The sequence below is a fragment of the Polyergus mexicanus genome, unplaced genomic scaffold, assembly GCF_030449975.1.
Source record: "Polyergus mexicanus isolate NDT 795.1 unplaced genomic scaffold, iyPolMexi1.0 SCAF_13, whole genome shotgun sequence".
Taxonomy (NCBI): Eukaryota; Metazoa; Arthropoda; class Insecta; order Hymenoptera; family Formicidae; genus Polyergus; species Polyergus mexicanus.
In genome coordinates, this window is record NW_027223333.1 from 9,054,269 (window position 1) to 9,081,378 (window position 27,110).

The 27,110-nt window shown below is 29.7% G+C and overlaps 4 protein-coding genes across 7 annotated transcripts in view; 3 read left to right on the forward strand and 1 right to left on the reverse strand.

Moving 5' to 3' along the window:
• LOC138938530 (dynein axonemal heavy chain 1) overlaps window positions 1-27,110 on the forward strand; it is an 83,790-nt gene that overhangs the window by 21,906 nt on the left and 34,774 nt on the right. The gene's annotated exons all lie outside the window — the stretch shown is intronic.
• LOC138939088 (thyrotropin-releasing hormone receptor) lies at window positions 99-23,838 on the reverse strand. 4 transcript variants are annotated; one of them, XM_070306614.1, is made up of 6 exons: window positions 23,703-23,838; window positions 20,537-21,726; window positions 2,488-2,692; window positions 1,876-1,984; window positions 866-1,087; window positions 99-279 (listed from the first exon to the last, which is right to left on the reverse strand). In XM_070306614.1, the coding sequence occupies exons 2-6, from the start codon at window positions 21,416-21,418 to the stop codon at window positions 231-233; spliced, it is 1,467 nt and encodes a 488-aa protein (XP_070162715.1). In that variant the 5' UTR covers window positions 21,419-21,726; window positions 23,703-23,838; the 3' UTR covers window positions 99-230. The 4 variants fall into 4 exon arrangements, with proteins under 4 accessions (XP_070162715.1, XP_070162717.1, XP_070162714.1 ...); XM_070306616.1 differs by having other exon boundaries at window positions 2,581-2,692; window positions 23,464-23,838; XM_070306613.1 differs by having other exon boundaries at window positions 23,464-23,838.
• Window positions 7,614-10,905, forward strand: LOC138939087 (cytochrome P450 9e2-like). Its single transcript, XM_070306612.1, has one exon. It carries the CDS (start codon window positions 7,900-7,902, stop codon window positions 9,433-9,435), a length of 1,536 nt encoding a protein of 511 aa, XP_070162713.1. The 5' UTR covers window positions 7,614-7,899; the 3' UTR covers window positions 9,436-10,905.
• LOC138939086 (cytochrome P450 9e2-like) lies at window positions 11,400-14,203 on the forward strand. The gene has a single exon (XM_070306611.1). The coding sequence runs from the start codon at window positions 11,704-11,706 to the stop codon at window positions 13,249-13,251; it is 1,548 nt and encodes a 515-aa protein (XP_070162712.1). The 5' UTR covers window positions 11,400-11,703; the 3' UTR covers window positions 13,252-14,203.

Below are 27,110 nucleotides of genomic sequence, written 5' to 3' on the forward strand. Positions count from 1 at the left end.
AAAATATTTATTTCTTTTTATCAAAGCTTGCGAAAATATATGTAATACTTTTACAAATTAATTGGATTTAAAAAAAATTGATTTTACTAGAACGCTTACTTTATATTTTCAAAAATTGTTTTTATATATAATACTGTGATTGATAGCGCGCGCACAAATTAATCTTAACATATTAAACAAAAATATTTGTATTAAAAATATTTTTACGAATAACGTTTCCAACTCGTAACTCAAATAATTTTTCCTTGTTCTATAATCTTCGTATTATAAAATGCAGATCTATAAAAAAAAGGAAAGAAGTATGATCAGTTAAACATAAACGCAATGTTGTCCTTAGAAAAAGATTTATCTAATTTCACACACATAAATAAATGAAAATAAATTTCCGCGCAAGTATAATCGCCGAATCTGTGAGAATCTTATTCTCACACAGCAATCGTGAGTCTATATTATCGTTATTACACGCAGAATCCTTGTGAGTTCTCCTGGCTCTTCTGTGTCAGTCAAACGTCTTGATATCGCTTGGATTTTTAACACTGACAATTTTTCATTTCCTGGCGAATCTTCTATCGAATTGTCTCAACATCGACACAAAACACAATTCGCGTCACATATTTTGTGAAAGGTTGCATTCGCGAACGCGATGTGTTTTTTCAAGGCAATTTCTTAAACAGGATCATCATGTCAAAAGCCGCCACGATTTGAGCCGAAGTCTCAATTGGAAACAGACAGTAGATTAACGATGATCCAAGAGAGCGTGGACATTTCACGGGCTAATTGGTTCCCTATTAATCACGATACAATCAACGGTTCAATTCGATCTCTGACGGATTTTCGATGAAAATAGAACTCTAGCTATATGTACCTCTGTGAATTGCAATGATACAGTGTCATGCTCTTCATGATCCTACGTAGTATCTGCTCCAGGCAACGGCGAAACGTAATGCCGCACATTGCGTACAGCAGAAAATTGATGCTGAAATTCGTGTAATAGAGCAGCATGAAGAACTGCTGCAAACACCAGAGAGTCTCAGGTGTGTTTTTCCTCGCCAGAGTGAAGAAGAACACGCATAGGCGAATCACGTAGCTGAAACAGAATGACAACTCGATTCATGATACAATTTCCGTACGAATTAGATTTTGTCATGTTGATCTCTTCTCGTTTCCACAGTTGAAAAATTTAGATTTTCTTGTTAAAAAATATGCTAATTAAAATTTTTGTGTCAAATATTTAACACATGCATGTGTTAATTTTAATTTAATATATTGCTGTTGTCTTAATTAAACTTAAATGTTAAATTATTAAAACAACTGAAAATGTTGATTTTATTCTACCATATAATAGAAGTAAGAGTGGCAATAGACTATCAATAATTTCTTTTTAAATTAATTACTTTTGTCATTAAAAATAGGTTGATTTTATAAAATTCATTTATCGAATTATTATAAAGTTTGCATTCATTTTGTATCGAACTAATACTATTGACATAATATATTATTTTCATCATTTAATATATCCATATTATGTTAAATTAACACAAAAATTTGTATCGACCATTTCGGACATGCGATATATGTATGTTAAATTTAAGTCAAATTTTCCAACTGCGCACTGTATATAAATAATAATTGATATCAATGTTACAATTTATATCTAATAAAAAAAAAACCCCGTCATATACATTTTCACTGCTCATTGCGAAAAATATCGTAATTAGATTAATGTTTTGTTACATGAACAAAAAATAAATTTTTACAAATGAAAATATTCGGAGAAAACAGTTGAGAGAGATCCAGATAAAAAATCTAAAAAGAAAGGGAAAAAAAAAACGTAAAAAGAAGATGTCAGAAAATCACAGTCGAAGAAATGCTCACCTCGGTAAATTAAGTAATATAAAGACAGTGCTAATAAGTACAAGCATTTTAGTGATGCTTTCTTGATTAAATCTGGTCGATCCGAGATTCCGAGAAGATGACATTACCTCTGCGAAGTAAAAGATAAATCCCATGTACAAGCATTAACGTCTATTTAAAAATGTAGGAATAGGAGGTTCATTTCTCTCTTATAGAATAAAGATATATCTTTTTAAATTTGCCGACTACGGAACTTAGTAATGCGATTTTGTAAGAGATATCTTTCCTCGTAGAGATATCTTTCATCACTGCACACATACCTTCTCATCACTGCAGCATTTTAAATTTTTATAAAGTTTTTTATGATTTAAATAATTAATTCCGAATCATCTAATGGCAATGCTGCTATAAACATCATGCAAAAAGCGATACTCACGCTGTTACGAGAAAGTTTTATATCGTATTTATAAGAGTAAAAGAGAAAAAGTCGTCTTAAATTCCGCAAAAGAAATAATATTAACTTCCGTAACTCTTCGCCGTAAAAGGGGATGATTCTTTTTCATAAAATAATATTTTACGGAGAAATTCTCATCCCTATGGATCTAAATCTCACATCACACGGTAAAAACTTACGTATACACGGGGCTTCTATTTCGGTCATCTGATAGGCATTTCGCGGTGTTGACGGCGGGACAGATGCAGATTGATGGCGAGAATGATTCTTACTGTTAGACGAGTGGAAAGATAATTGCTGAGAGGGTGGTCTCCGCGTTCCATTCGTACCCACGAGCGAAACCATGTTTATATAACCGGCACCATTATTGCTGCTGTTGCCACTCTGAAAATAATTTTAAAAAGCAATGCTTTTACTCCGATGATGCATATATATATATAAAAGCTATCAATTTATTTTATTAGTTACGTAATTGATTGTTCGCGTGCGGATGTCAGTTTCATTTGATATCACTTTGGAGCAAGGTATATTTGCCATGTAGTTTTCAGAAAAGGATATATGTACATACCATTATTTTTTTGTTAAAAATCTATGTTTATGAAGATCAACAAATACTGCCAAAAATTGCAAATTATATTATATAAAGACAATTTTTTTTCTTCCTTATTTTTTTTTAAAGAGATAAATGTTATTCAAAGAAAAAATTTTAATAGAAATCATGTAAATTTTTCTGTTTATTATTAACAAATATATATATATGAAATAATTTGCGGTTATATTTATTTAGAATTAGTTAAATCAAATTTATGCATAATATTTAATATATTTAATATATCTTCTGCTTTTAATTAAAATCTTAATGGCAAATTAATAAAATACGTTTTTATAAAACATGGATGAATGACAGGCAGTAAATAACACACAAACGTAAGCGCAAACTTTACGAGCAATGAGATATTAAATGAATTTTAAACATAAAAATATACTGTATATAAAGTGCAGCATTATGCATTTCAACTGACATATGGCAAAAAAACTAAATGCATGAAATTAAAATTGCGAAAAATATGTCGAATATATTTTTTAAAACATTTATTTCGCAAATATGCACACTTTCTGCGAGCTACAAATATAATGAATAATGACGGTTATACACATTTATTATACACACTGTACATTTTCGAATATTGAAAACTAAAGATATACTTCATTATAATTTATTTTATATAATACGTGAAAATTATATTATCACGTAATATAATCCAACTTTAAGCAATAAATTCAAAAACTATTAAAAGAAAAAATTTTTTACGGTTAAATTTATTTCTTTTCTCTGCAGCTTTGTTTTAAATTAAAATACGAAATATATGTATGTTTATGTTTAATTTGTGTGTGTGTGTGTGTGTGTGTGTGTGTGTGTGTATAATTGCATTTTCAAATATTTACTTGTATATTTAAATAAATATATAATCAAATATTTATTTATATATTTAATAAAAATAATACATAAAGAAATAAATAAAATTGCTTATAAGAAAATATTTGATACATAATTGTTATATAAAAAAAGAATATTGTAATTAACATATAAAATAATTTAATATATCATATAATATATAAAAAAGTGAAATATATAATATAATAATATATATTAAATTATATATATATATAAACTTATGTGACTCAATATGAGCACAATGACCATAGAATTTATTGATACGTATCTCGCATTCGCATGAAATAACAAATATTGAGAATCCTTAGGGTGCCAATCATGTTATGATAGCATAAAAAATGCCCTCATTCTTTAAATACTACAATTTCTCAGATCATCATTTTCATCATTATCTCATTTATTTGATAGAGCCCTATGTTCTTGAAATTGCAAACCGCTATTTATCTCATTGATAGATCTTTTTATTAAAATGATTATTGTCTATTCTTTGAAAATTATTGTACAATATATTCATTGATATCGTAGAAATTATATTTATTCACTGCTTTGAATAGAAATTTCACATCTCAGTGAATACAAAAGCTGAAATTTTATCACGTTGCGTTGATGCCATTGAAATGCAGGTCGCGAAAAATGAACAAGTTGAATTTATCAAAATTTTAGCCACATTTTAGTTTTTATATTCTGCAAAAATTGAAACTTATTTCAGTATATGTAATATTAAAGAATTTAATATATTTAATTAATTTCAATTACAAATAGCACAAGAAAACTTGCTTAAAATGTTTAAAAGTAAAATAAATATTTATATTAATGGTTAGTATCTATATTCAATCAAAATAGAGAAACATAATTATATAAATAAATATCACACATATAATTAACTAGTACAATATCTTAATATCTTAAAGCTCTCGCACAACTTTAATATATATATGTAATTATTTTTATCAAAAATTATAATTAAACTAATAAACCAAATTAATATAAGTTAAAATAATATAACTAATCAAACTAAAGATTATTTTATATTTTTTTTTATATAAAAAATAATTTCTGCTCTAGTTATATTACGAGATTTACTAAATACTTTATATAAATCGATGTGATAATGCCATTGTTTAAAAAGAAATTTTTTAAATTCTATTTGAAACATTTTTCTATATTAAAATCTCCTTTTTGATCAAAAAATTTAATTCTATTATCTATTAAACTATTGATATGTTTTTATTTGTTTTCGTTAAATTTTTATCTATTTTCATATTAAGAATAGTGAACAATAACGATGGTAAAATGAGGTTTATCATCGGTTAGCCTTGAATCTGAATCACTTAAAGAATAACAAGTCACACATTCGGTGAATGAATAAATTGGCCAAGAACACAGTATATCAATGACAATTTCTTGTGACCTCTCTGCGCATTTTAACAAGTTATTAGTTTTACTCTATGACGGACGTAAAGCAGTCAGTCATGAAATTTTACACAGTGTGTCTTTTATCGTCAAATAATTTTTTGAATTAATAGAATAGTAGCCTTTCGTGAATAATTAATTAATTATGAATTATTAATGAAATAATGGATGTGAATAATTAATTAACTAATCGCGGAAATTTTTTAAAAATCTGAATTCTAATAATAAAACTAGTTGAATAGTAAAATTAGCAAAATTGAACTCATTTCTCCCTAATTATATTGATACCGACATAATAATTAAGTCTGAAACTCTTAATTTAATTAGATAGAAATTGAGAACAATCAGCAACGTTTGTTTTATACAAGCAATCAAAGAATTAATATTAGTTAAGAATAAATATAATTATTCTCATTGCATCTATTTGTATTATTTTATTATCTCATTTCTCGAACTGAAAATTCCATATGTTTTATCTATTTCATTCTTGGTTAATATAGAATTAACCTGACTGAATTATAAGTAAGTAAATCTCTTTTACGTCACTAAAATTAAATACACATGCAGACATATATCTTTTTGCTCATTTAAATATAGAACAGGAAAAATCAAGAATAAAAAAGAAATTGTTTTGCAAATAATACGTATTTTTAATTTTTTAAATTAGCAAGGCAGAATTATATATTTGTTTTGTACATTAGAAATATTTTTTTAGAACGCAATAATTACAATTTTATCAATGTTGATCTATAATTTTTTTATCTTAAGTCTTCATTTATTTTAATCTGTAAGATTGGCTGGTATTCGGCGCACACAATAGTTGCGGGATCGCTCCCCCTCCCAGCGCTTTTTTTCGCTGAACGATTTGTTAAATGAGCGAGCTCGATATTACTCGACATTTGACCGACACGTATCTTATTTTTATTGTTTAATTTAAAATAATACTTTTTATTTCTAATTGTACATACAATTTTTCGTGCACCTCCAATGAATCTACAATAAATTGTAGTACATGCATTGACTTTCATAAAAAGCCATTGCGACGCAGTATAACCAAGATAACACAAATGATATATGACAACTCGCATCAGTTGCACCGATGTAGCATAAAAAATAAATTAATAAATTTCATAAAATTATTTAGTAATATATATTTTTGTTTTTTCAAGGAAAAAAAAAATTAAGAAATTAAATTTTCAAATACAATTTTTGCCTGCAAAATTTTCAATTATTTCAAATACACATGTTCCTGTATTACAATATATAAGTAATGCTAAATGTTTATGGTTTATTTTGTATTACTATTATTTTTTAAAAGATTTAAGTTTATAATATACAATATATAAATATGTTTAAATCGGTAACAGTGTTAGATAAGAAAGATTTTATAGATGTATTGTAATATTATTCTCTCTCGCGTGATATATTCTGCGAAATATAACTGAATTATATAATATATCCCCCCTTCCCACCCCCCTACTCTCTTTTTCACTTCCTCTCAAATGTTTTAATATAGTTCCCTGAATTAAGTAAATTATCTGTATATAATATAATTTATTTCTAAATGGATGATTATATTCAAGCGGTAAAATATTGCATTTAAACATGCGTCAAAAACGTAAATAATGGAAACAATCTCTTTTTAAATGTAAATAATGTAAATAAAAAATAGCATTATCTCGAGATATCTGCTTAAAATGTTTCAAAAGAAAGCTTTTATCTCAAGTTATGATTACAAATGAAATCATGAATCATTAGGACCATAAAATTACACGATGTTATTTTAACAGTTTATAAAGAAAAAAAAAGTTAGAAAGACAAATGAAAATTTTGCTAAAAAATAACTCTTAATTTTCTCTCATATCTCTCATGTACTGCTTAAGATACGGCATTTGCACTTACGTTACTAATGCTTTTTACGAATGCAGCATTATTTGTTGATGGATCAACATTTAAATAAAGTTTTGTCATATAAAAGAAAACATTTTCATTCTGCATCAATTTATATTTTATAATCGATTATTGATTTTATATTAAGATCTTAATAATTTAAGTTTACTAGTTTAAAATTGATACATATATCTTAATTCACATACTGTAATGTGATATTGTATTCTATGATACAAAACTGTAGTATAAATAGATAAAATGTGATTAAATATCAGGTATAACTTTTTATTACATTATTCAAGATTATTTTACGATAGTAATAAAGCGAAATCCATATATCATCCATTAGTCTTTCATCCAACTGAATCAAATGACGAGTCTCGTATGATAAAAAAAAAAAATTGTAAACAGTTACACAATGATAACAAACGATTAAAAGAAGAATCTTTAAGTCATGACTCTGTGACATATAAATCAGCTCTAATAAAAGTAAATTGCTTCAAATAAGCATAAATTGTTTCAAAGCCGCAGTCGGTTTTCACATTTAGTGCGTGACACATGTATCTTGACACAGTACGTTGAGGAATTATAAAATATCGTCTGCTGATTGTGAAAATTTAATTTCTGTTTTTGACAAAAACCTAAAGACAATAACAAAATTAATAAATTGCATTTATATGCAGCTTTACCTGTTTATAGTGTAATTATTTTTAATAGATATTTTTCTACATTTTTTTCGAGTAATGTAGAAACTGTTCATCGTCTCGATAAAAACTATATTGGCGAAACATTACAGTTCTCTTTTCACATAATCAAGTGAAAAATCAGTGTGATGGAGCTCTCTACTCTAATTCTGATTATTATCACAGCATGTATCTGTCTATATTATTTTATTCTGAGCAAGATGTCTCATTTCAAGCGGCTAAAGATCCCACACGTGCGGCCAACTCCATTATTAGGCCACCTGGCGCCCCTCATTTTCCGACGTTTGACTTTCGAAGAAAACATCCGCAGAATATACAATCTGTGCCCCGATGTGAAATATTTCGGTTTCTACGAGTTTATGTCGCCAATCTACGTGATTCGTGACCCGGAATTGATCACCGCAATTGCCATCAAAAACTTTGACAGTTTCTGCGATCACAATGATTTTTTTAAAGAAGCCGAACCGATACTCAGTAGAAATCTATTCAGCATAAAAGGCGATCATTGGCGTGAGATGCGGAAACTACTCAGTCCTACATTCACATCCGGAAAAATAAAAATAATGTTCAAATTGATGTGCGAATGTGCGGAGAATCTTACCAATTTCCTGGCATATGATTCTGGAAATATCGGCAAAGCGTACGATATGAGAAATTTGTTGAACAGATATGCCAACGACGTAGTGGCCACGTGTGCATTCGGCATAAGCGTGGATTCGTTCAAACATCCGAACAACGATTTCCTCCTTCTCGCCAAGGAAGCCGGAAATTTCACTAAAAATCCTATCAAATTTTTAATTATTAAAAATTTTCCGCTACTCGGCAAACTTGTCGGATTAAAAATATTTAGCTCAAAAATAACAAGTTTCTTCAAGAAGGTTATTGCTGATACAGTGAAGACTAGGGATGAGCAGAAAATTATTCGTCCAGACATGATTCATCTGATGATGCAGAAAAGAGATAATGATCACGGTCTTACGATGGACATTGACGAGATGACCGCTCAGGCGTTCGTCTTTCTCGTCGCTGGATTAACTTCAGTATCATCAGCCATGTGTTTTCTAACATATGAAGTCGGAATCAATTTTGATGTCCAGAACAAATTGAGGGCCGAGATTGACGATATTGTTGATCAAACCAACGGCAAGCCCACTTACGAAGCCATCAGCCAAATGAAGTATTTGGATGCTGTGATAAACGAGACCCTTAGATTGTATCCAATGGGAGCTTTCCTCGACAGAATGTGCGTTAAAGAGTTTGAATTACCACCAGCGACTCCGGATGGCGAACCGATCACGCTGAAGCCCGGGGACAGCATTTGGTTTCCGAATTATGCTCTGCATCGCGATCCCAAATATTATTCTCACCCTGACAAGTTTGATCCCGATAGATTCTTGAACGGTGAAGTAGACAACTCGGTCTACATGCCATTCGGTATCGGGCCCAGAATCTGCATAGCTAACAGATTTGCTCTGATAAAACTGAAGATTGTGTTATTTTATCTGCTATGGCGTTACAATCTCAAGCCCGATACTAAGACTAAGATTCCCATGGTATTTAGTAAAAAAGCTTTTATGATGGAGCCAGACGGCGGTTTCTGGTTAAAATTGCAAATGAGAAAATCGAAGGCGTCCCTGTCGAATGAAAATATATCCAAAGATTAATCATATTTATGATTCAATTCAAGCATGAAATTCTTTTTTAAAGTATACTTCTTAAGTTAGATTTAAGGTATACTTCTCAAATTAGTGAATCCAAATAATATACACAGCTTTTTCTCGCGTTCAAACATTTAATATAGAAAAATTCAATATTGCAAAAAATATATTTTTATTTTTAACACTAAAAATAAATACATTTATAAAATATTTCGGTTGTAGTACTATCAAACTTGACATACAGTGTTAATTTTATTTGTAAATAAATCATGCACGTTTGCGTTTTAGAAATAATATTAGAATATTAGATATTAAATATTAATCAGGTTCAAATTATATATTTTTATAGTATTCAATATTCTAAAAATTAAAGTGTATAATAAATTCCTTAATTAATATCAGCTGTATATAAAGTAAGTTCAGATAAATTGTAATTTTTTTCTAGAAGATTTCGGATACATTATAATATTGTGCAGAATACTTTGTGTGAAATAAATAAGTTAACGTTTCATTCTAGTTGCTTTGAAATATGTAGATCAAATCCGCTAATAATTATTCCATTTAATATTTGATTATATGGATGGTTGCATGCTGTTTCTATAGTATCTAGAACAAGTACCGCACTTTTTTTTAAATTTAATTTGTGCTATAAATTAAAATATAAATTAACAACTATAGTGGCTGCTCAAAATAAAAAAAAAAAAAAAAATAACTAATATTTAAAAATTGCGATTTGAGATGAGAGCTTAAATTGTTATGGTAGCATATTAGTACGATATTGTTTCAGCTATTTGTAAGAAAAAATATTTATAAAAATTAAAAATTAAATAAAAGTCAAAAGTTAAAAATTTCAGTACAAAAGTTTTTTTTTTTTTTTTTTACTTGCTTCTTTTATCTTTCGTAAATGTGTCAAGTACTGCATTTAATGCATTTATGTCTTCTTTGAATATGGTATTTAAAAAGAGTGTTATTTTGTTATTGATTTCAGAACTATACAGAGTGATACAGAGATTATATACAATAATTTTTTATAGTATTGTTAATGTGCACACACATAAGATATAAGTCATATACACTTTCTCTTAATAAAAAAAATAAGGGTATTTAGTAACATGATATAAACAATTAGACGCAACACTATTAAAAGGTACATTTTATGTTTTATTACATTATAAATAGAAAGTGTCATAAAATACGTATATTGTAAATATTTAAATATTCGATGAAAGACTCTTTCTTGATTGTCACATAGAAGTTTGATTATGTATCTATATATATGAAACTATAGATATCGTAAATATTTGTAAAATTGTAAAATATTATAAAAATTATAAAATATTATAAAAATAAGCTTTTATATAAAGTAATGTTATTTTTTTTATTTATATACTGGAATCCTATGCACACATACAGGTGTAATATGTTTATAATAAATATGTGACAATATATTTATTAAATATAATTAAATATTGAATAAAATTTAAATTGAGGTTTTGCTTTATCGTATAAGAGAAAGCACTTCCATTCTTATATTTTATGATCGATTGTTGATTTTATAATCAGATCTTAATAATTTAAGTTTATAATAATTTTAGTTCAAAATTGATACATGTCTTAATTCACATACTGTGATATGTATTCTATGATACAATATTGTAGTAAAAATAGATAAAACGGTGATTAAATATCAGGTATAACATTTTCTATTACATTATTAAAGAATATTCTATGATAGCAATAAAGTAAAATCCATATATCATCCGTGAGCCTTAAATTGAACTGACTTTTAACCGAACTGAATCAAATGACGAGTCTCATAAGATAAAAATAATGTTGCAAACAGTTATACAATGATAACAATCGATTAGACGAAGAATCTCAAGTCATTTTACGACGTATAAATCAGCGCTAATAAAAGCAAACTGCTTTAAATAAGCATAAATAGCTTCAAAGTGGCAGTCAGTCTTCACATTTAGCGTCTGATACACGTATCTAGATAGTGTGTTGGAATTATAAAATACCGTCTGCTGATTGTGAAAATTTAACTTCTAATCTTGATAAAAACTTAAAAACAATAACAAAACTAATAAATTGCATTTACGTGCAGGTTTATCTGTTTAGTGTATCTGTGTAGTGTAATTATTTTTAATTGATATTTTTCTACATTTTTTTCAAGTAATATAGAAACTGTTCATTATCTCTTAGATAAAAACTATATTGGAAAAAGTTACAGTAACATTTTTTTCTCGCATAATCAATCGGAAAATCAGTGTGATGGAGCTCTCCACTTTAATTCTGATTATTATCACGACATGTATCTGTCTATATTATTTTATCCTGAGTAAACTGTCTCATTTCAAGCGGCTAAAGATTCCACATGTGCGGCCAACTCCATTATTGGGCCACCTGGCGCCCTTCATTTTCCGACGTTTGTCCCTGGAAGAAAACGTTTGCAAAATATACAATATATTCCCGGACGTGAAGTATTTCGGTTTCTACGAGTTTATGTCGCCGGTCTACGTGATTCGTGATCCGGAATTGATTATCGCAATTGCCATCAAAAACTTTGACAGTTTCTGCGATCACCGTGATTTATTTAACAAAGAAACCGAACCGTTAGTCAGCAGGAACCTATTCAGCATAAACGGCGATCATTGGCGTGAGATGCGAAAGCTCCTTAGTCCTACTTTCACATCCGGGAAAATAAAAATAATGTTTAAACTGATGTGCGAATGTGCGGAGAACCTTACCGATTTCTTGACGAACGATTCTGAAAATATCGGCAAGACATACGATATGAAAAATGTGCTGAGCCGATATGCCAACGACGTAGTGGCCACGTGTGCTTTCGGCATAAATGTGGATTCGTTTAAACATCCGAACAATGATTTCCTTCTTTTCGCCAAGGACGCCGCGAATTTCACCAATAATCCTTTCAAACTCTTAATTAATAAAAATTTTCCGTTACTCGGAAGACTTCTCGGATTAAAAATATTTAGCTCAAAAATGCAAAGCTTCTTCAAAAAGATTATTGCTGATATAGTGAAGATTAGGGATAAGCAGAAAATTATTCGTCCAGACATGATTCATCTGATGATGGAAAAAAGAGATATTGATCACGATCTTACGGTGGACATTGACGAGATGACCGCTCAGGCGTTCGTCTTTCTCATCGCTGGATTAAATTCAACATCATCAGCCATGTGCTTTCTGACACATGAAGTCGGAATCAATTTTGATGTTCAAAATAAATTGAGGGCCGAGATTGATGATGTTCTCGCTCAAACCAACGGCCAACCCACTTTCGAAGCAATCAGCCAAATGAAGTATTTAGATGCTGTGATAAACGAGACCCTTAGATTGTACCCAGTGGGCGGTTTCCTCGACAGAAAATGCGTTAAAGAGTTTAAATTACCACCAGCGACTTCGAATGGCGAACCGACCACGCTGAAACCCGGGGACAGCATCTGGTTTCCGTATTACGCTCTGCATCGCGATCCCAAATATTATTCTCAGCCTGACAAGTTTGATCCCCATAGATTCTTGAACGGTGAAGTAGACAATTCAGTCTATATGCCGTTTGGTATCGGGCCCAGAATATGTATAGCTAACAGATTTGCTCTGATAGAACTGAAAATTATGTTATTTTATCTGTTATGGCGTTGCGATCTCGAACCCGATACTAAGACTAAGATTCCTATAGTATTGAGCAAAAAGGCTTATTTCATGACTGCGGAGGACGGATTCTGGTTAAAATTGCGAGCGAGGAAATCGAAGGTTTTTATTACATCCTTATCGAATGAAAATATATGCAAAGTTTAACCATATTTGTAACGCCTTGAAATTTCAGGCATGAAATTGTTTTTAAACTATATCTTTTAAATTAGTCGATCCATATAATATACACAGCTTTTTCTCGCTTAATCATTTGATACAGAAAGATTCAATATTACACTGAAAATATTTTTATTTTAAACACTAAAAATACTTTTGTATCTTTTTACAAAATACTTTGATTGTATATAGCACTACTAAATTTGACATATATAATCATAAATAAACAAATCATAAGCACGCTAGTGTTTTAGAAATAATATTATTAAAAATAATATTATATAAATATTAATTAGATGTTAATTATGTATTACTATCGGTAGTCAATTTTCTTGAATATTAAAGTTTATAATAGATCTCTAAATTAATAGCTACATAAAGTAAGTTAAGATAAACTATACAGAAAATTTTAGATTATTGTAATATTGTACAAAAGACTCTGTGTGATATAAATAACATACCGTTAAATGTGTTTCTAGTTACTTTGAAATAAGCAGATCAAACAGTAATTCGCTAACAATTATTCCATTTAATATTTGACTATATGGATTGTTATATGGAGTTCCTATAGAAAATATTTATAGAACAAATATAGCACATTTTTTAATTTAGTTAAATGCTATAAATGAAAATATAAGTTAACAATGATAAACGTTGCTTAAAATATTTTAAGAAGTAACTAAAACTCTTTAAAATCGCGATTTGAGATGAGAGATTGAGATTAAATTGTTTTGGTAGTACACAATTGTACGATATTTTTTCAGCAATTTGCAAGGAAAAATAATTATAAAAATTAAATATTAAATAAGTCAAAGATTTAAAATTTCGGTATAAAATCATTCTTTTCTATTTGCTATTAATTCTCATATGTGTGTTAAGTACCGAATTTAATGCATTTATGCCTTCTTTGAATATGGTATCTAGGATTATACAATGAAAAATGTTATTTTCTAATTTTTAGATTTAATAATTAATATATTATACGTACATACATGAGAAATAAGTCATGTATACATTCTCTTAATAAAAAGATAAATGTATTTAGCAACATGATATAAATAACCCCACGCAACATTATTAGAAGGTACGTCTTTTTGTTTTATTACATAATAACTAAAAAGTGTTTTAAAACGTATAATATAAGTATATATTTGATGAGAGACCCTCTTTGATTGTCATATAGAAATTTGATTATACTGTATCCATATGAAACTATAAATATTGTAAGTGTTTATCATTTACTATATTATAATAGCAATAAAACTATACAAAAATAAGATATATTATAAAGATAAGCTTTCGTAAAATAATTTTTTTTTTTTATTTTTAATTTTAATACCTAATCTAATCTGGAATTTTTTTTATTTATAACTGGAATCTTATATATGCAAACATACGAATATAATATATTTATATAATAAATTTATATTATAATATAAATTTAGAATATAATATATTTATAATAAATATATAATACTATATTTATATTAAAAATAATTAAATATTGAACAAAATATGTTTGCTTTTAAGAATATTTTCACGATAGCATAACATGCGCATTTGGTTTATGTATCATTGATGTTAATCTTTAACCCGACCGAATCGAGCGATAAATTTCGTCCACCGACAAAATAATCTTATGATTACGTACATACATGCACACGTATGATGCACAAATTGATTAAAAGAAGACTTTGAACATCTATCTACATATTTCGAAATAAATTTGTTGTTTCAGAGCAAATGAATGTTAGTTAATCTTTCGCGCATATTTCGTCATACATGTTTTTAAATAGTAAATCGTCGCTTGTTGGTCAAAAATTTAGTCTTTAAATTGCGATCTTGACGAAAAGCTAGCAAGACGTTATTAGTAACGTTTTCTTCTCGAGTAATCAATTCATAAATCAGTGATCAAACTCTTTACTTTGATCTGGATCCTCCTCGCGGCATGTGTCTGTCCGCACTATTTTATCCTAAGCAAGCTGTTACATTTCAAACGACAGAAAGTTCCGTACGTGCAACCGATTCCGCGTTGCTGGATAACATGGCACCTTTTATTTTTCGGCCTATGTCCTTGGTAGATATTGTGCGCAGAGTATACAACTTCTTTCCGGATGCGAAATATTTCGGTTTCTACGATTTTTGTAACGTCGGTCTACGTGATCCGCGATCCAGATTTCATCACCGCGATCACCATCACGAACTTTGACAACTTTTCCGATCACCGCAATTTTGTGAACGAAATCGAGCCGATAATCAACAAAAATCTGTTCGGCTTACGGGGAAATGTTTGGCGCGAGATGCGAAAACTTCTCAGTCCTAGCTTTATGTCTGTAAAAGAATTTTGTAAAAGAATTTTAAATATAAAAAAATTATATTACATATAGTATTATATATATATATATATATATATATATATATATATATATATATATATATAATATAAAATGTCCTAAAATCATAGCAACAATATCATTTTTTGCAAATTTCTAATTTGCCCTATCATGTATCTTTGTAATTAAGTTCCAAATTAAAATTCTGTTAAAGTAAACTTGAATTAAAATTAACTAAAGAATCGTTTTATTAATCTTTTAATTACATATAATTTAATTTGTAAAAGGTTTTTCTCTTTTTTTCAATCTTATAATCTTCGCAAGTTATTAATGACTCAACATATTTGCTAAGAAAAAATTGTTTCTTAATTAATCAGAAAATCTGCTCTCAAAAGGATAGTTTGATAAATTCTGCATAAACAAGTTAATTTTTTTTTAGTTTTTAATTATTCACTTAAATCAAATCTAAATATTATATGAAGTTTATTATTTCCTTTAGTATGCAACATTACAAATGATTGTATTATTGTCTGTCAAGCGCTACTGTGTTTCTAAAGAAAATAACAATCACTTTTCTCAGTATTTATTGGCTGAGAAAAGAGGCTATTATTTATTACACACTCTATTATTTTTCCTTAACAAAAAATATTATTTCATACATTGCATTTCGTACAAATGTTTCATAGAGAGATTTCATATATTTAATATAGTATAACATCATAGTAACAAATTCTATCTGATGTGTCGCACGTGCTCGTACAAAATGCATTGCGTAAGAGAGAGGACGTATATTTAATATTTGATATACAGCCTCATATATTTACTTCTATATATATATATATATAAACACTTATATACATTTTCTAAGAGAAATATGTATATTGAGGGATTTATTTTATTAACATTAGGGTCTCATCTTTTATGAAACATTAAAAAAAGCGAAACATCTTTTCTGATATTCGTTTTCAATATCCACATCGTCGTATAGAACGCGTAACATTGTGTCGAGAAAATCTAATTTTCAAGCAAATCTAATTAGTAAATAAAAATAAATTACTACTATTAAATACTAATTCTATACTTAAGTCTCATTGCGTTTCTTTTTTTCTTCGTCTTCAATTCGTGTTACTGATAATGTGACAACTGCGCGCACTACAATCTAATATAATGATTATATTTCACTTGAAAGGTATATTAAAAAGTTTAGAGACGCTAAGCGTTTACTTTTTTTACTGATACTTAAATGCATTTATTTAACTTCACTTGTTTGCAGATAGTAATTTTGAAAATAACAGCACGTGTCCTTTGTCAAAGAAATGATGGCGCGAAGAATGCCGCGTCCTTCTTTGCCTTTATGTTTAACATTTTATATTTCGTAAAATATGACGCAGTAACAATATTGTGACAATTTACACAATGACGAACACAGCGTTAAAAGAAAGAATTAAAGAAAGAGATTTCTATTGCAATCTACTATACAAAAATGAAAAATAAGTTTAAATGTATTAATTTTCTTAAATTTTTATTCTTAAGAAAATTAATACATTGAAAATTACATTGTTACACTCGATAAAATACATCGTTGCGTGTATTCGATGTTTATCACGCGAGACTCACGATTTACATACAAGACATTAAAACGTTGTGCCCGAAATCGATCACACTTTTAGCATTCACAATAAATAATAAAAGATAATAATAAAATGAATAAAAAAATCATATAAAACATAAATAATAAAAAATCTTGAGTAGAATTATTAAAATATGAAAAAAATATCTGGAGAATTTTAGCAAGATGGAAATATAAAAATGTTTATTTTACAAATTTATAAACAAAATAAGATTATTAATTTATATTTAATTTTAATCATTATTCATTTATCTAGATATGTGTAAATATAATAATATATATAAATTTATCTTTATAATATTTTTTGTGTAACAATCAAATACCACTTTTTTTTTTAAACAATTGCAACAATATATATTTTCACTTGATCAGCTCGATAAAATAATGCCTTTGATAAAATAATAACTTTATTTCTTTGAAATTGTCTCTATATGCGTTGTAAACTAAATAAATATTTTATATTGTTTATAATATTAATTCTCAACAAGAAACGATAGCTTCAAAATTTATTTGCTATCCTCCTATACCTTTCAATCTCGTCTAAAGACGGCAATCTCAATCTCTTCAACCTTCAATTTCGTATCGAGAAATTTGTAATGTAATTAAATATACGCGAGAGAGAAGTGTACCGATAAACATCAAAACATCGAAATCGATAACAGAGTACTGGATAATTATTTTATTCAAAATTATAATCAAGAAATGCAACGCGTATTTACGTGAAAAATTATTTATTCCTATATATACACACTGTTTCAAAATCACACTTTTTCACTCATTAGCAAAAATTTTTGATAAATTTATGAAGATGATTTTTTCTTAAAATGAGAGTTCAGATATATATATATTATAGATGATTCTCTATTTTATATATGTGTGTATATATACGCAAAATGTGCTTGAATAGTGACCGTACGAGAAAAAAAAATAAACCCTTCAAAAAAATTATTTTTTTTTATTATTTCTTTGTTTATTGTTTTATAAAAGATATATGATGTTTTATAAAAGAACCTATAAAAGAGATCTCAAATTATGCATGAAAACTATCCAAACGTCTCGATAGTTCCAGCAAGCTGCATACATAATTGAATCATGAATCAAACATCAACATGAAGAAAGATGGAAATGTTTATCAATCATTAAAAATTAAACGCAACAATCTAATATTTTGGATTATTATTATAAAATTTATGTTTGCAAAGATCACAAATTACTCTTATCTGTCGATATATCGGATAATGGATGAATTCAAATGATGAAACAATGTTTATATTTATTATTTATGTTTGTTGCATTATAATATATAATTTATCTAAACAATATTAAAATGATGTCAGAGCGTATTTATGATTGTATAAACACATTATTTTTGTTCTTCATTATGTTACTAAATAAAAGTAACTTAATTTAACTTGCTTATAGCCAAATAAAATAATACGTAACGTTAAAAGGGATAAATAAATCAATATCAAGATACGAAAGTATAGATATATTTCAAATAGAAAATTTATTTTTTATAGTAAATATTATTTTCTTTTTTTTTGCGTATTTTATTTAGATGCACAAAAGCATTCTCATTCAAAAACGAAGCAAAGACGAGCGAATCTCTAAAGGATTTTTTTTTTTCTTAGTTTATCGATACTCTACACACTCCCAAAGTTTTGACATTTAATTTCGGGACATCCTATATATATATATATATATATGATATGCTCTTATTTTCCCATAAATATTTTCTCGAAACATATTTTATGGATATGTTTCTCTCGCGTGGATTATAATAATGTATCTAACTCGCAATGGATATATCTCGAGATTTATGTCGCAATTTTTCCCGCCCCTGTATCCACCCACCAGGGGCGATATCAATGACCGGGCAAAAGGCAGATTCTGCGCGATTCATAATATGTCGATAACATACCCGAGAGCGATTATAAACAGCAAGAATAGCAGGAAGCGCCGGCAATGCACACACGTCGATCCGTAAAGATGAATGGCGGTTAGTTATGTAAGCCGCGGGAGTATTTATACGTTGGTCGAAAATAGTCGGCGAACCGCATTCGAAGAAGCGGTACGTTCCTCTGATACCACCATATAGATATCGACACACTTTTTATATCGGAGCGACGATATTGGAGAGAAATAAAAATTTCAAAGCTCGAACTTAAGAAATTGACTTTTTAAATCCGTTTATTCTCGTCTAAACGACGATTTAAACATAATTCGACATCTTCATATTTTTGAAATTTCTCCGTTTGATAATATCTTGTTATACTTATATCGATTATAAGGAGCGATAATCGATACTTATTCTCATTGTCAGTCGAGGTGTGTTCAATATGTTTTTAATATAAATCAATTTTTGTCTATGTTTTCTTTTTTTTTCTCCTTCTTTCTGTGATACTTTTTAGAAATTTTGAGAGTGGATATACTATTTCCAGATTTGTTGATGTTTCAGATTATATGTGCTCGTTTCGATGCTCTACTCATGCCAACATCATACACGATCGATTGCAAAGAGAAAACTCAATATTTCAATGTTTACTTCTAAGAATTTATGACGACACACGTGAGAAGAAATATTTCTGATCGATATCGCGAGTACTATATTATATTCCAGGATCCCAAAATTTTCAAAAGTGATAAACCTGCGAAAAAAAATATAACAAACGAGATAATACCAGCGTCAAACATTTTCGTTGCGCAAATTGGGTCAAATTTCGAAATCACATATCGTTAATCACTTAACGATCAAATATAATAGAAAGGCTCCAAAGATAGTAAAAAAGATAGTAAAAAACTAGAAAAAATAAAAGAAGCAATTAACGGATGTCAGTAAGATATAACCAGATTAAAAAAAAAAAAAAAAAATCATGCAACACATAATTCTTTAATAAATTAAAGAACTAATAACTTAATAAAGTTCTTTAATAAATTAAGGAACTTATATATAATGCTTTGGTTCTTTAATAAATTAAATAAATTTTCTTATCATCAAAATGCGCTTTATATTTTATAATTTTAATTCTAATTGTGATTTCTGTAATTCAGATTTTGTTAATTTACATATAACGCTTTAGTTCTTTAATAAATTAAAGAACTAAATTTACTGAATTTAATAAATTAAAGAACTAAAGCGTTATATATAAATTAACAAAATCTGAATTACAGAAATCACAATTAGAATTAAAATTATAAAATAAAAAGGGCATTTTGATGATAAGAAAATAACGAAGATTCATTTCGAGAATTCATTTATATATATAATATAAAAATGCAATCGAGAACCGAGTTTTCAAAGGAGACTTACCGGGATTTGATTGAGATTGATATCGGCTTTCTCCCTGTTGACGCAATTAGCTGTGTAACCGGGCTGCTCCTGGTTGAATCGTCTGCCGAACTCGAGGAGATTTCTCATGATCATGGTATTCATCACGATGATAAGCACAAGTGGCACAATCAGGCTCGCTATGCTGTCGATAATACTGATAATTCGCATAGTTTCCAGATACTCGATCCTCAGATCGCACACCTCGTCGCCGTATTGGTTCCTTATCACCCCGGCGGTGATGAAGCAGTACGAGTGGCTGGCCAGGGCGAAGAATGTCAGCACCAATATGATCGTTTTCGCACGTGCCACGGTGCACATATGCGGGCGATGAAGCGGATATTGAACGGCGATGAATCTCTCAACGGTGAAGGCGACGATTAGCCAGACGCTGAGCGAGCTACAAACCGCACTAACATACACCAATGTTTCGCACCAGCCATCGTTGTTGAAGACCCTCCAGCCTACCGTACTGTTAAGCCATACCAGGAGCAGGGACATGAGAAAGCCGAAATCGGCGGTGGCCAACGCGGCTAAGTAGTAGCTGGAGCTGCGCAGCTTTAAATGCGTTTTGAGAAAGACCACGCACGACAACAGGTTGCCCACCAAACCCAACAGAATAATGGATGGTATATAGTAGAGGTGACAAAAGTCCAGGAGGAAATATAGCTTGGTGCAGATCCCATCCAGTTCCTCGTCCATCTCGAAAACCGTCTCAAAGCTATGGTTACTTTGATAATCGTAGTTCGTCCAATTCGTCGGCGACGCCGATCTTCGGAATCGTGGTGACAGATCGTCAACCGTCGTCGATATCTGATGATATCTCGAGACTCTGCTCGATAGTTCTTGAAACACGGTGAACATGGTTGCACCGTATGACGAGATCACATTAACGGACAAAGGAAATTCCCTTCGAAAATTCTCTTCCTTGTTCCAGAAACTCCTGGACGCGATAGGCTGCGATGTGCATCAGCGTGTAATGCACGTCGCAATAATATTGGCCATTCTCCAGGCTCGTAGGTGTGACGTTGTTGATACAGACCAGGCTATAGAGTGGGCTGTAGAGTTTCACTAAACGCTCGAATCACGGGTGTGCGATAGGCAAAATGATAGTCCGATGAAAATTCCCAGCTTTTTCCTCTCGTATAACGTATACCTTACGCTGATAAAACCTATTAAATAACAATGCGTGTTTGACGAAGACTCGTTAAAATTGTCAACACGAACGCGACAGTATTCCGTGCACTCGAATCGCGCGTGATAAGCAACATTGTTGTTCGATAAAAGCTCTTCCTTTCTTTCCCCCCCGAGTACGGAATATCGCGTGATGCAAAAAAAGATCTATTAGAGTCTAGAATGACTAGATATTGGCGGAGGCACTCTAAATTTGCGGACAATAAATAATATAAGCGATAAATTCTAAACAATATCGTAGATGTTCCAGAATCGAGCGTCTGGTACGCGTTGAAGTTCAGGCCTATTTTTATCGAGGTAGCTTATTCGAAATCAGTGTGCTCGAACGAAAAAGCTAGCTTGATCCGATATGATCGGTTGCAAGCGCGGTCGCATTCCGCTGCGGAAAACGCTTGGATACTTTCCAACGTCGCTGACACGACGTATTAGCGTCCGGTATTGAGCTCAGGATTGCAGCGTTTAAACCTTCGAACATTCGTGTTTGTTCGACACAAATTTCTTTCCCCTGTCCAAACGTCTGTCTAAACGGGTGACACAACTGTTTACATTTTCAGTCTGATTACATTCAATTTAATTATGTTTGCCAGAGGAATGTAGCCAAACAGAGGAATGTTATCACACTCGATCGATACAATTTCGTTTAACGCGTCCACATTCGCGCATTATTTAATCAATTTTTTCCGCATTCCACGGTAATTTACATTCATTTTACCCTATGATAACACGCGTGTTAATTCAATTTCGAGGAAATCGCGAATCCATTATATTCGTCATTCATTTGTATTTGAATTATTCGATTGTGATTCAACGATATTGCCCGAATGATAGAAAATGAAATTTTCATCAAATCCGTATTATATCATGTCCATAAGATAAACGAATTTGCGAGTCCATTAAATAACTTACGATTGAAGAAATATAAGACAATTGCTATCTGTATAGACGCTATTTCGTATGATATAATACATTTTTTTATAAGAACCTTTACGCTATCATCGAGATATTTCGTGTTAATTAAAATAACTGGTTAATTAAATAGGGAGACGCAAGACAATTGCTTTCTATTTTGTATAATATAATATATTTTCTGAAGAGAATCTCCACGTTAATTGGCATATCGAAGCGTTTCGTGTTAACGAGAACAAAAGCGATACGTATATTGTTCTTATTGTTAGCCGCAATTCCGTTCGAATTCCCGTGTTTATTTCATTAACGTGAAAAGGAGAAAACGCGTTTATACTTAATAACTTCCTATAATGGATTTCTTAATTATATTTCTTAACGATACATTTTTCTCCGATTATTTTTACATCCGACTGATTGCAAATCCAGCTGACATGAGTCGCGCCTTAAAAGTCAATTTATTGATTCGACAGCTTGCAGTACATTTAAGCCGGCAAGATAAATGCGGAAGCGTAGCGGGATTGATAAACAGCGCGCGCGTTTTCCGCAAGAATGCGATTTCATCGTACACGGTTTACATACGGTTGCATTCATTCAACCTTGACTCGAATAGCTTCCGAATTTCTAAAGCGTATCTACAGTTTGGCTGATTCAGCGATCGTAATTTAGCGCAGGAGGTTCTCAGATGTCTCGCGTGTTAAAGAGAAGAGTCACCGATATTTATTTACGCATTTTTTTTTTTTTTTTTTAATCTCTTTGTATATATTCGGAGTGCTAGATCGCTTATTAAATTATCAAACGCGCCGACTTACCGTTTAATTAAATTGCACGATCAACTGGCTCGCACTTCACAATTTCATTAGGTTTGCTCGCGCAACGCGCGTCGTTAAATAAAACAAGAACCTTCGTTCGAGAAATATATTATATAATACGCTACAAAAAAGTGGCGGATTTAATTGTCACATCTCGCGGAGAATAAAATTATACACATCATCCGCACGTATTTTCCACGCGCACTTTTTTCATTAATTCTGTTTTTTTCCCATCTTACCGCTTGTCATTACGCGCAGAGATTTCAAGCGAGGATTGGAAACAAAATGTAACTTTTAGATATAACGATATTGTACAGCATTCTAGCAATTATGTTTCAAGCTTTTCATTCTCTTAATCTAACAATGTATCTTTTATACGATGTAAAACAAAAAGAAAAGCCGTTTGGTTTCTTCAATTAAATCTCTTTAGGATAAATAATCCCTTAATATAATATCTCAGTTGAAGCACCAACTTCTCTTATGCTCGACAATCTATGACAACTGTAACACTCGATTAAAACATCCTCGAAGGATTTTCAATCGTCGAACTAGTACACTGATTGTAATTAAAAAGTACAATGTATTTCTCTCTGCAATTTTCATTGAAATTGAACAGGGATTGCGGAGAGAATTTTTTTTGTCACTTTTATAGATGTGATAATGAAATTATCAAAAGGTTTTTTTTTTTTTTTTTCTTTTCCGAATAAAAAGCACTTCGGAATTTTCGAACGATTCGACGAAAATATAGTGATTACGTGTGATTTGCAATCTTAATTTAAATTCGATCATCCGGTAGAAAGTCCAAAAATTTTCGGACGATTCCGTCTCTTCGATAATCGGAGCTGTAACATGAGTTCTAAGATTTCGATTATGATTCACGATCTAAACGTCATATAAGAAAAAAAAAAAATATATATATATATATTTAAATAAAATTGCCACACACACAAACGCGTATATAGGAAAATGTGCGCGTCGTGCGATGAGAAACGTCGTCGGGTAAACTGGGAGAGAGCACGGGCTTCTATGAGAACGCATCTGTCCCAAACCGAAAAGTTCCGCCGCATGCGCCTTGCCGAGGATCCTGCCGGCGTCTCGGATGACGCCGACGTCGACGACGCCGGCGTCATAGGGCTTCTTCGCATCGTTCTACGTCTCACGGCTTCGAGAAGCGATTGCGAAGAAAAGGGCTCATCCGTTTTTCGTTCCGCAAAAGCAGAATGAAGATTAGAAAAAAAAGGAACATCTTTTTCTCGTCTTCCAGAAATGAATAGAATAAAGAATGGACGTGTCGTCGGATCTTTTTTACGCAGAAATTTATTATTAAAAAAAGAATAATAATTAATAACTAAGATTTAGATTATTTATAATATCCAATATATTTATACTGCAACATATATATTAATATGCATTTTCTATGTAAAATAATATGCATTATATATGCAAAATATATATGTCAAGATATATATCAAAATATATTAAAAAAAAAAAAAACTTGTCTTCTATATTAATAACATTTATCTATGTCATTACATGAAAATTATTTATCTCTGGAACTGAATAAATACATTTTTAAGTGTTTCTTTAGTTTACTTTTATTGATACAATTAATGCAATTAACATAATTATTTTGAAAATTTATATATTTATAAAAAAATTTATAGGAAAAATATTATAAATTACACAAAATAAATTACTATTCTCTTAAAGTAAATATTATTTAAAAATTATAATTTAAATTACAATGAGCAATAATATATTTTCAAGACTGTAAATTTCTGACGTTTGTCTGACAAAAAAATTATCTTACATACAGAGAATGAACTGGAAAATAAAAAGAAAACGCTAATTTTATGATATAAAATACATAAAATTGTTTAAAATATATAAATACAATACATGAAAATATACAAAAGATACGCAAATATGCACAGACATGTAAATATGCACGATATACACAAATTAAATATGCATTTCTAAAACGCCTTTTTCATAAGATACATTTCTATTTTCTATCTTACTTTCCAATCTGCTTTCTAAAAAAATATGCAGTTATATAAAAATCCGATGTGATTTATCACACATTTTGATGAGGTACAAACAATTTTGCTACCGATAATGTATTGATATATTAAGTTTGTTACTAGGAGATTTTTTTTTCGACATACAAAGTATTTTTATGTCAGGTATTACACATTTTTTCAAGTTATTTTGAAACACGTGTCATTTCAAGTCATCAGAGTTTCGATTCGAGAGATATTGATTTTTTTGAAGTCATATAGAAGAATCCATTGCACTATACATATTGTCGGGCTTCATCTTACGTTACCTTACGTCTCTATAAATACGTCATTTCGAACAAATGATTGTGAAGAAAGAGCATCGCGATCTCCTTTCCATCTTGCAACAATAGGATAAAAGAAATTTTTGAAATTTTCACGACAAATAGAAAAAATTTATACATTATCTTATTATTCTTATACGCACATTATATCAAGAAGCTTTCCAAATATTGCCAAATATTTTATATATTTTACAAGTTTCATTTATATAAAAACAACTTAATCGGTTTTTAATTTAAAATAGATCGCTTTTTCGATAAAGTTACGAAAAAAAAGTCCATTAACTATGCAAAACTTTTTGCTGCCTTTGTTATAGAAGATTCCGGTCGAATAACTATTTTGAATAACTATTTGAATTAATTTTTTGTTGAATGACGAACAGACTTTTTTTTTCAAACAAGATTATTGAAAGTTTGATAGCTTTTATATTATAAGTCAATAAAAATCCAGTTAAATTTAAAAAAATAATATTGTCCCCTTTAGTTGACAAATTTAAGAAATTTCTTACTATTTTCCTTATCGCATATCATAAAACTTTGAATAATTAAAATACGGACCTGTAATATATTCATCAAACAATAAATATGTTCGATATTGCGTGGGTTAGTATCATTAGGTTAATGGACATGTATAAAAGACATGTTAAATTAATTGACATGTGTCTATATTCACAAATTTAAATAGCCGATAATGCGAAATATATTGTATGTTTATATTTACTTTGCTGATAATAAGTTAACTTTCAATTTTATAAATGAAACACATTTATTACCTACCTTCCTGTAATTTTCTTGTAGAAAAAGGAAGAATACGAATCAATAACGTTTTGATTTTGATGGCTGCTTCTCACGCCGGAAATAAGTTTCTTTTTAACACGATGATTTCCTCATATATTTCGATTTTTAATTTCAAAAAGGATTCCAAAAACTTGGTAAAAACATCTTTTTTTTTTTTATTCATTACATATCTTTTTTATAAATCTTAGAAATATTTTAAAATATCATTGCGCATCAAAAAATATATTATAATTAAAGCTTACAATCAAAGATATATCTTTTAATTTAATACACGCCACACACTTTTTCATTTCTTCCCTTCAAAATAATATTTAATTTATACTATTTATACTTGTTCAATATATACGCCTAACTCTGACCAATCTCGACTCAAATTTAATCATTTTCGCAATCAACACTCCATCCTATGTTACCTTTTGTACGCGTTGGCTTCATCTATTAACGCAATATTAATATTACGTGTTACATTGAGAAACAACAATTTACTTGCTTCTATACACATCGTAAA

What these genes read in the sequence shown, in the direction of transcription:
- LOC138939086 (XM_070306611.1), top strand. Translation starts at nt 11,704, where the DNA reads ATGGAGCTCTCCACTTTAATTCTGATTATTATCACGACATGTATCTGT.
- LOC138939088 (XM_070306614.1), bottom strand. Translation starts at nt 21,418, where the DNA reads ATGTTCACCGTGTTTCAAGAACTATCGAGCAGAGTCTCGAGATATCAT. An exon ending in ATATTACTTAATTTACCGAG is followed by an intron (nt 1,088 to 1,875) that starts GTGAGCATTTCT and finishes ATTCTGTTTCAG; the next exon opens with CTACGTGATTCGCCTATGCG. An exon ending in TATCATTGCAATTCACAGAG is followed by an intron (nt 280 to 865) that starts GTACATATAGCT and finishes TTTTTTTTATAG; the next exon opens with ATCTGCATTTTATAATACGA.
- LOC138939087 (XM_070306612.1), top strand. Translation starts at nt 7,900, where the DNA reads ATGGAGCTCTCTACTCTAATTCTGATTATTATCACAGCATGTATCTGT.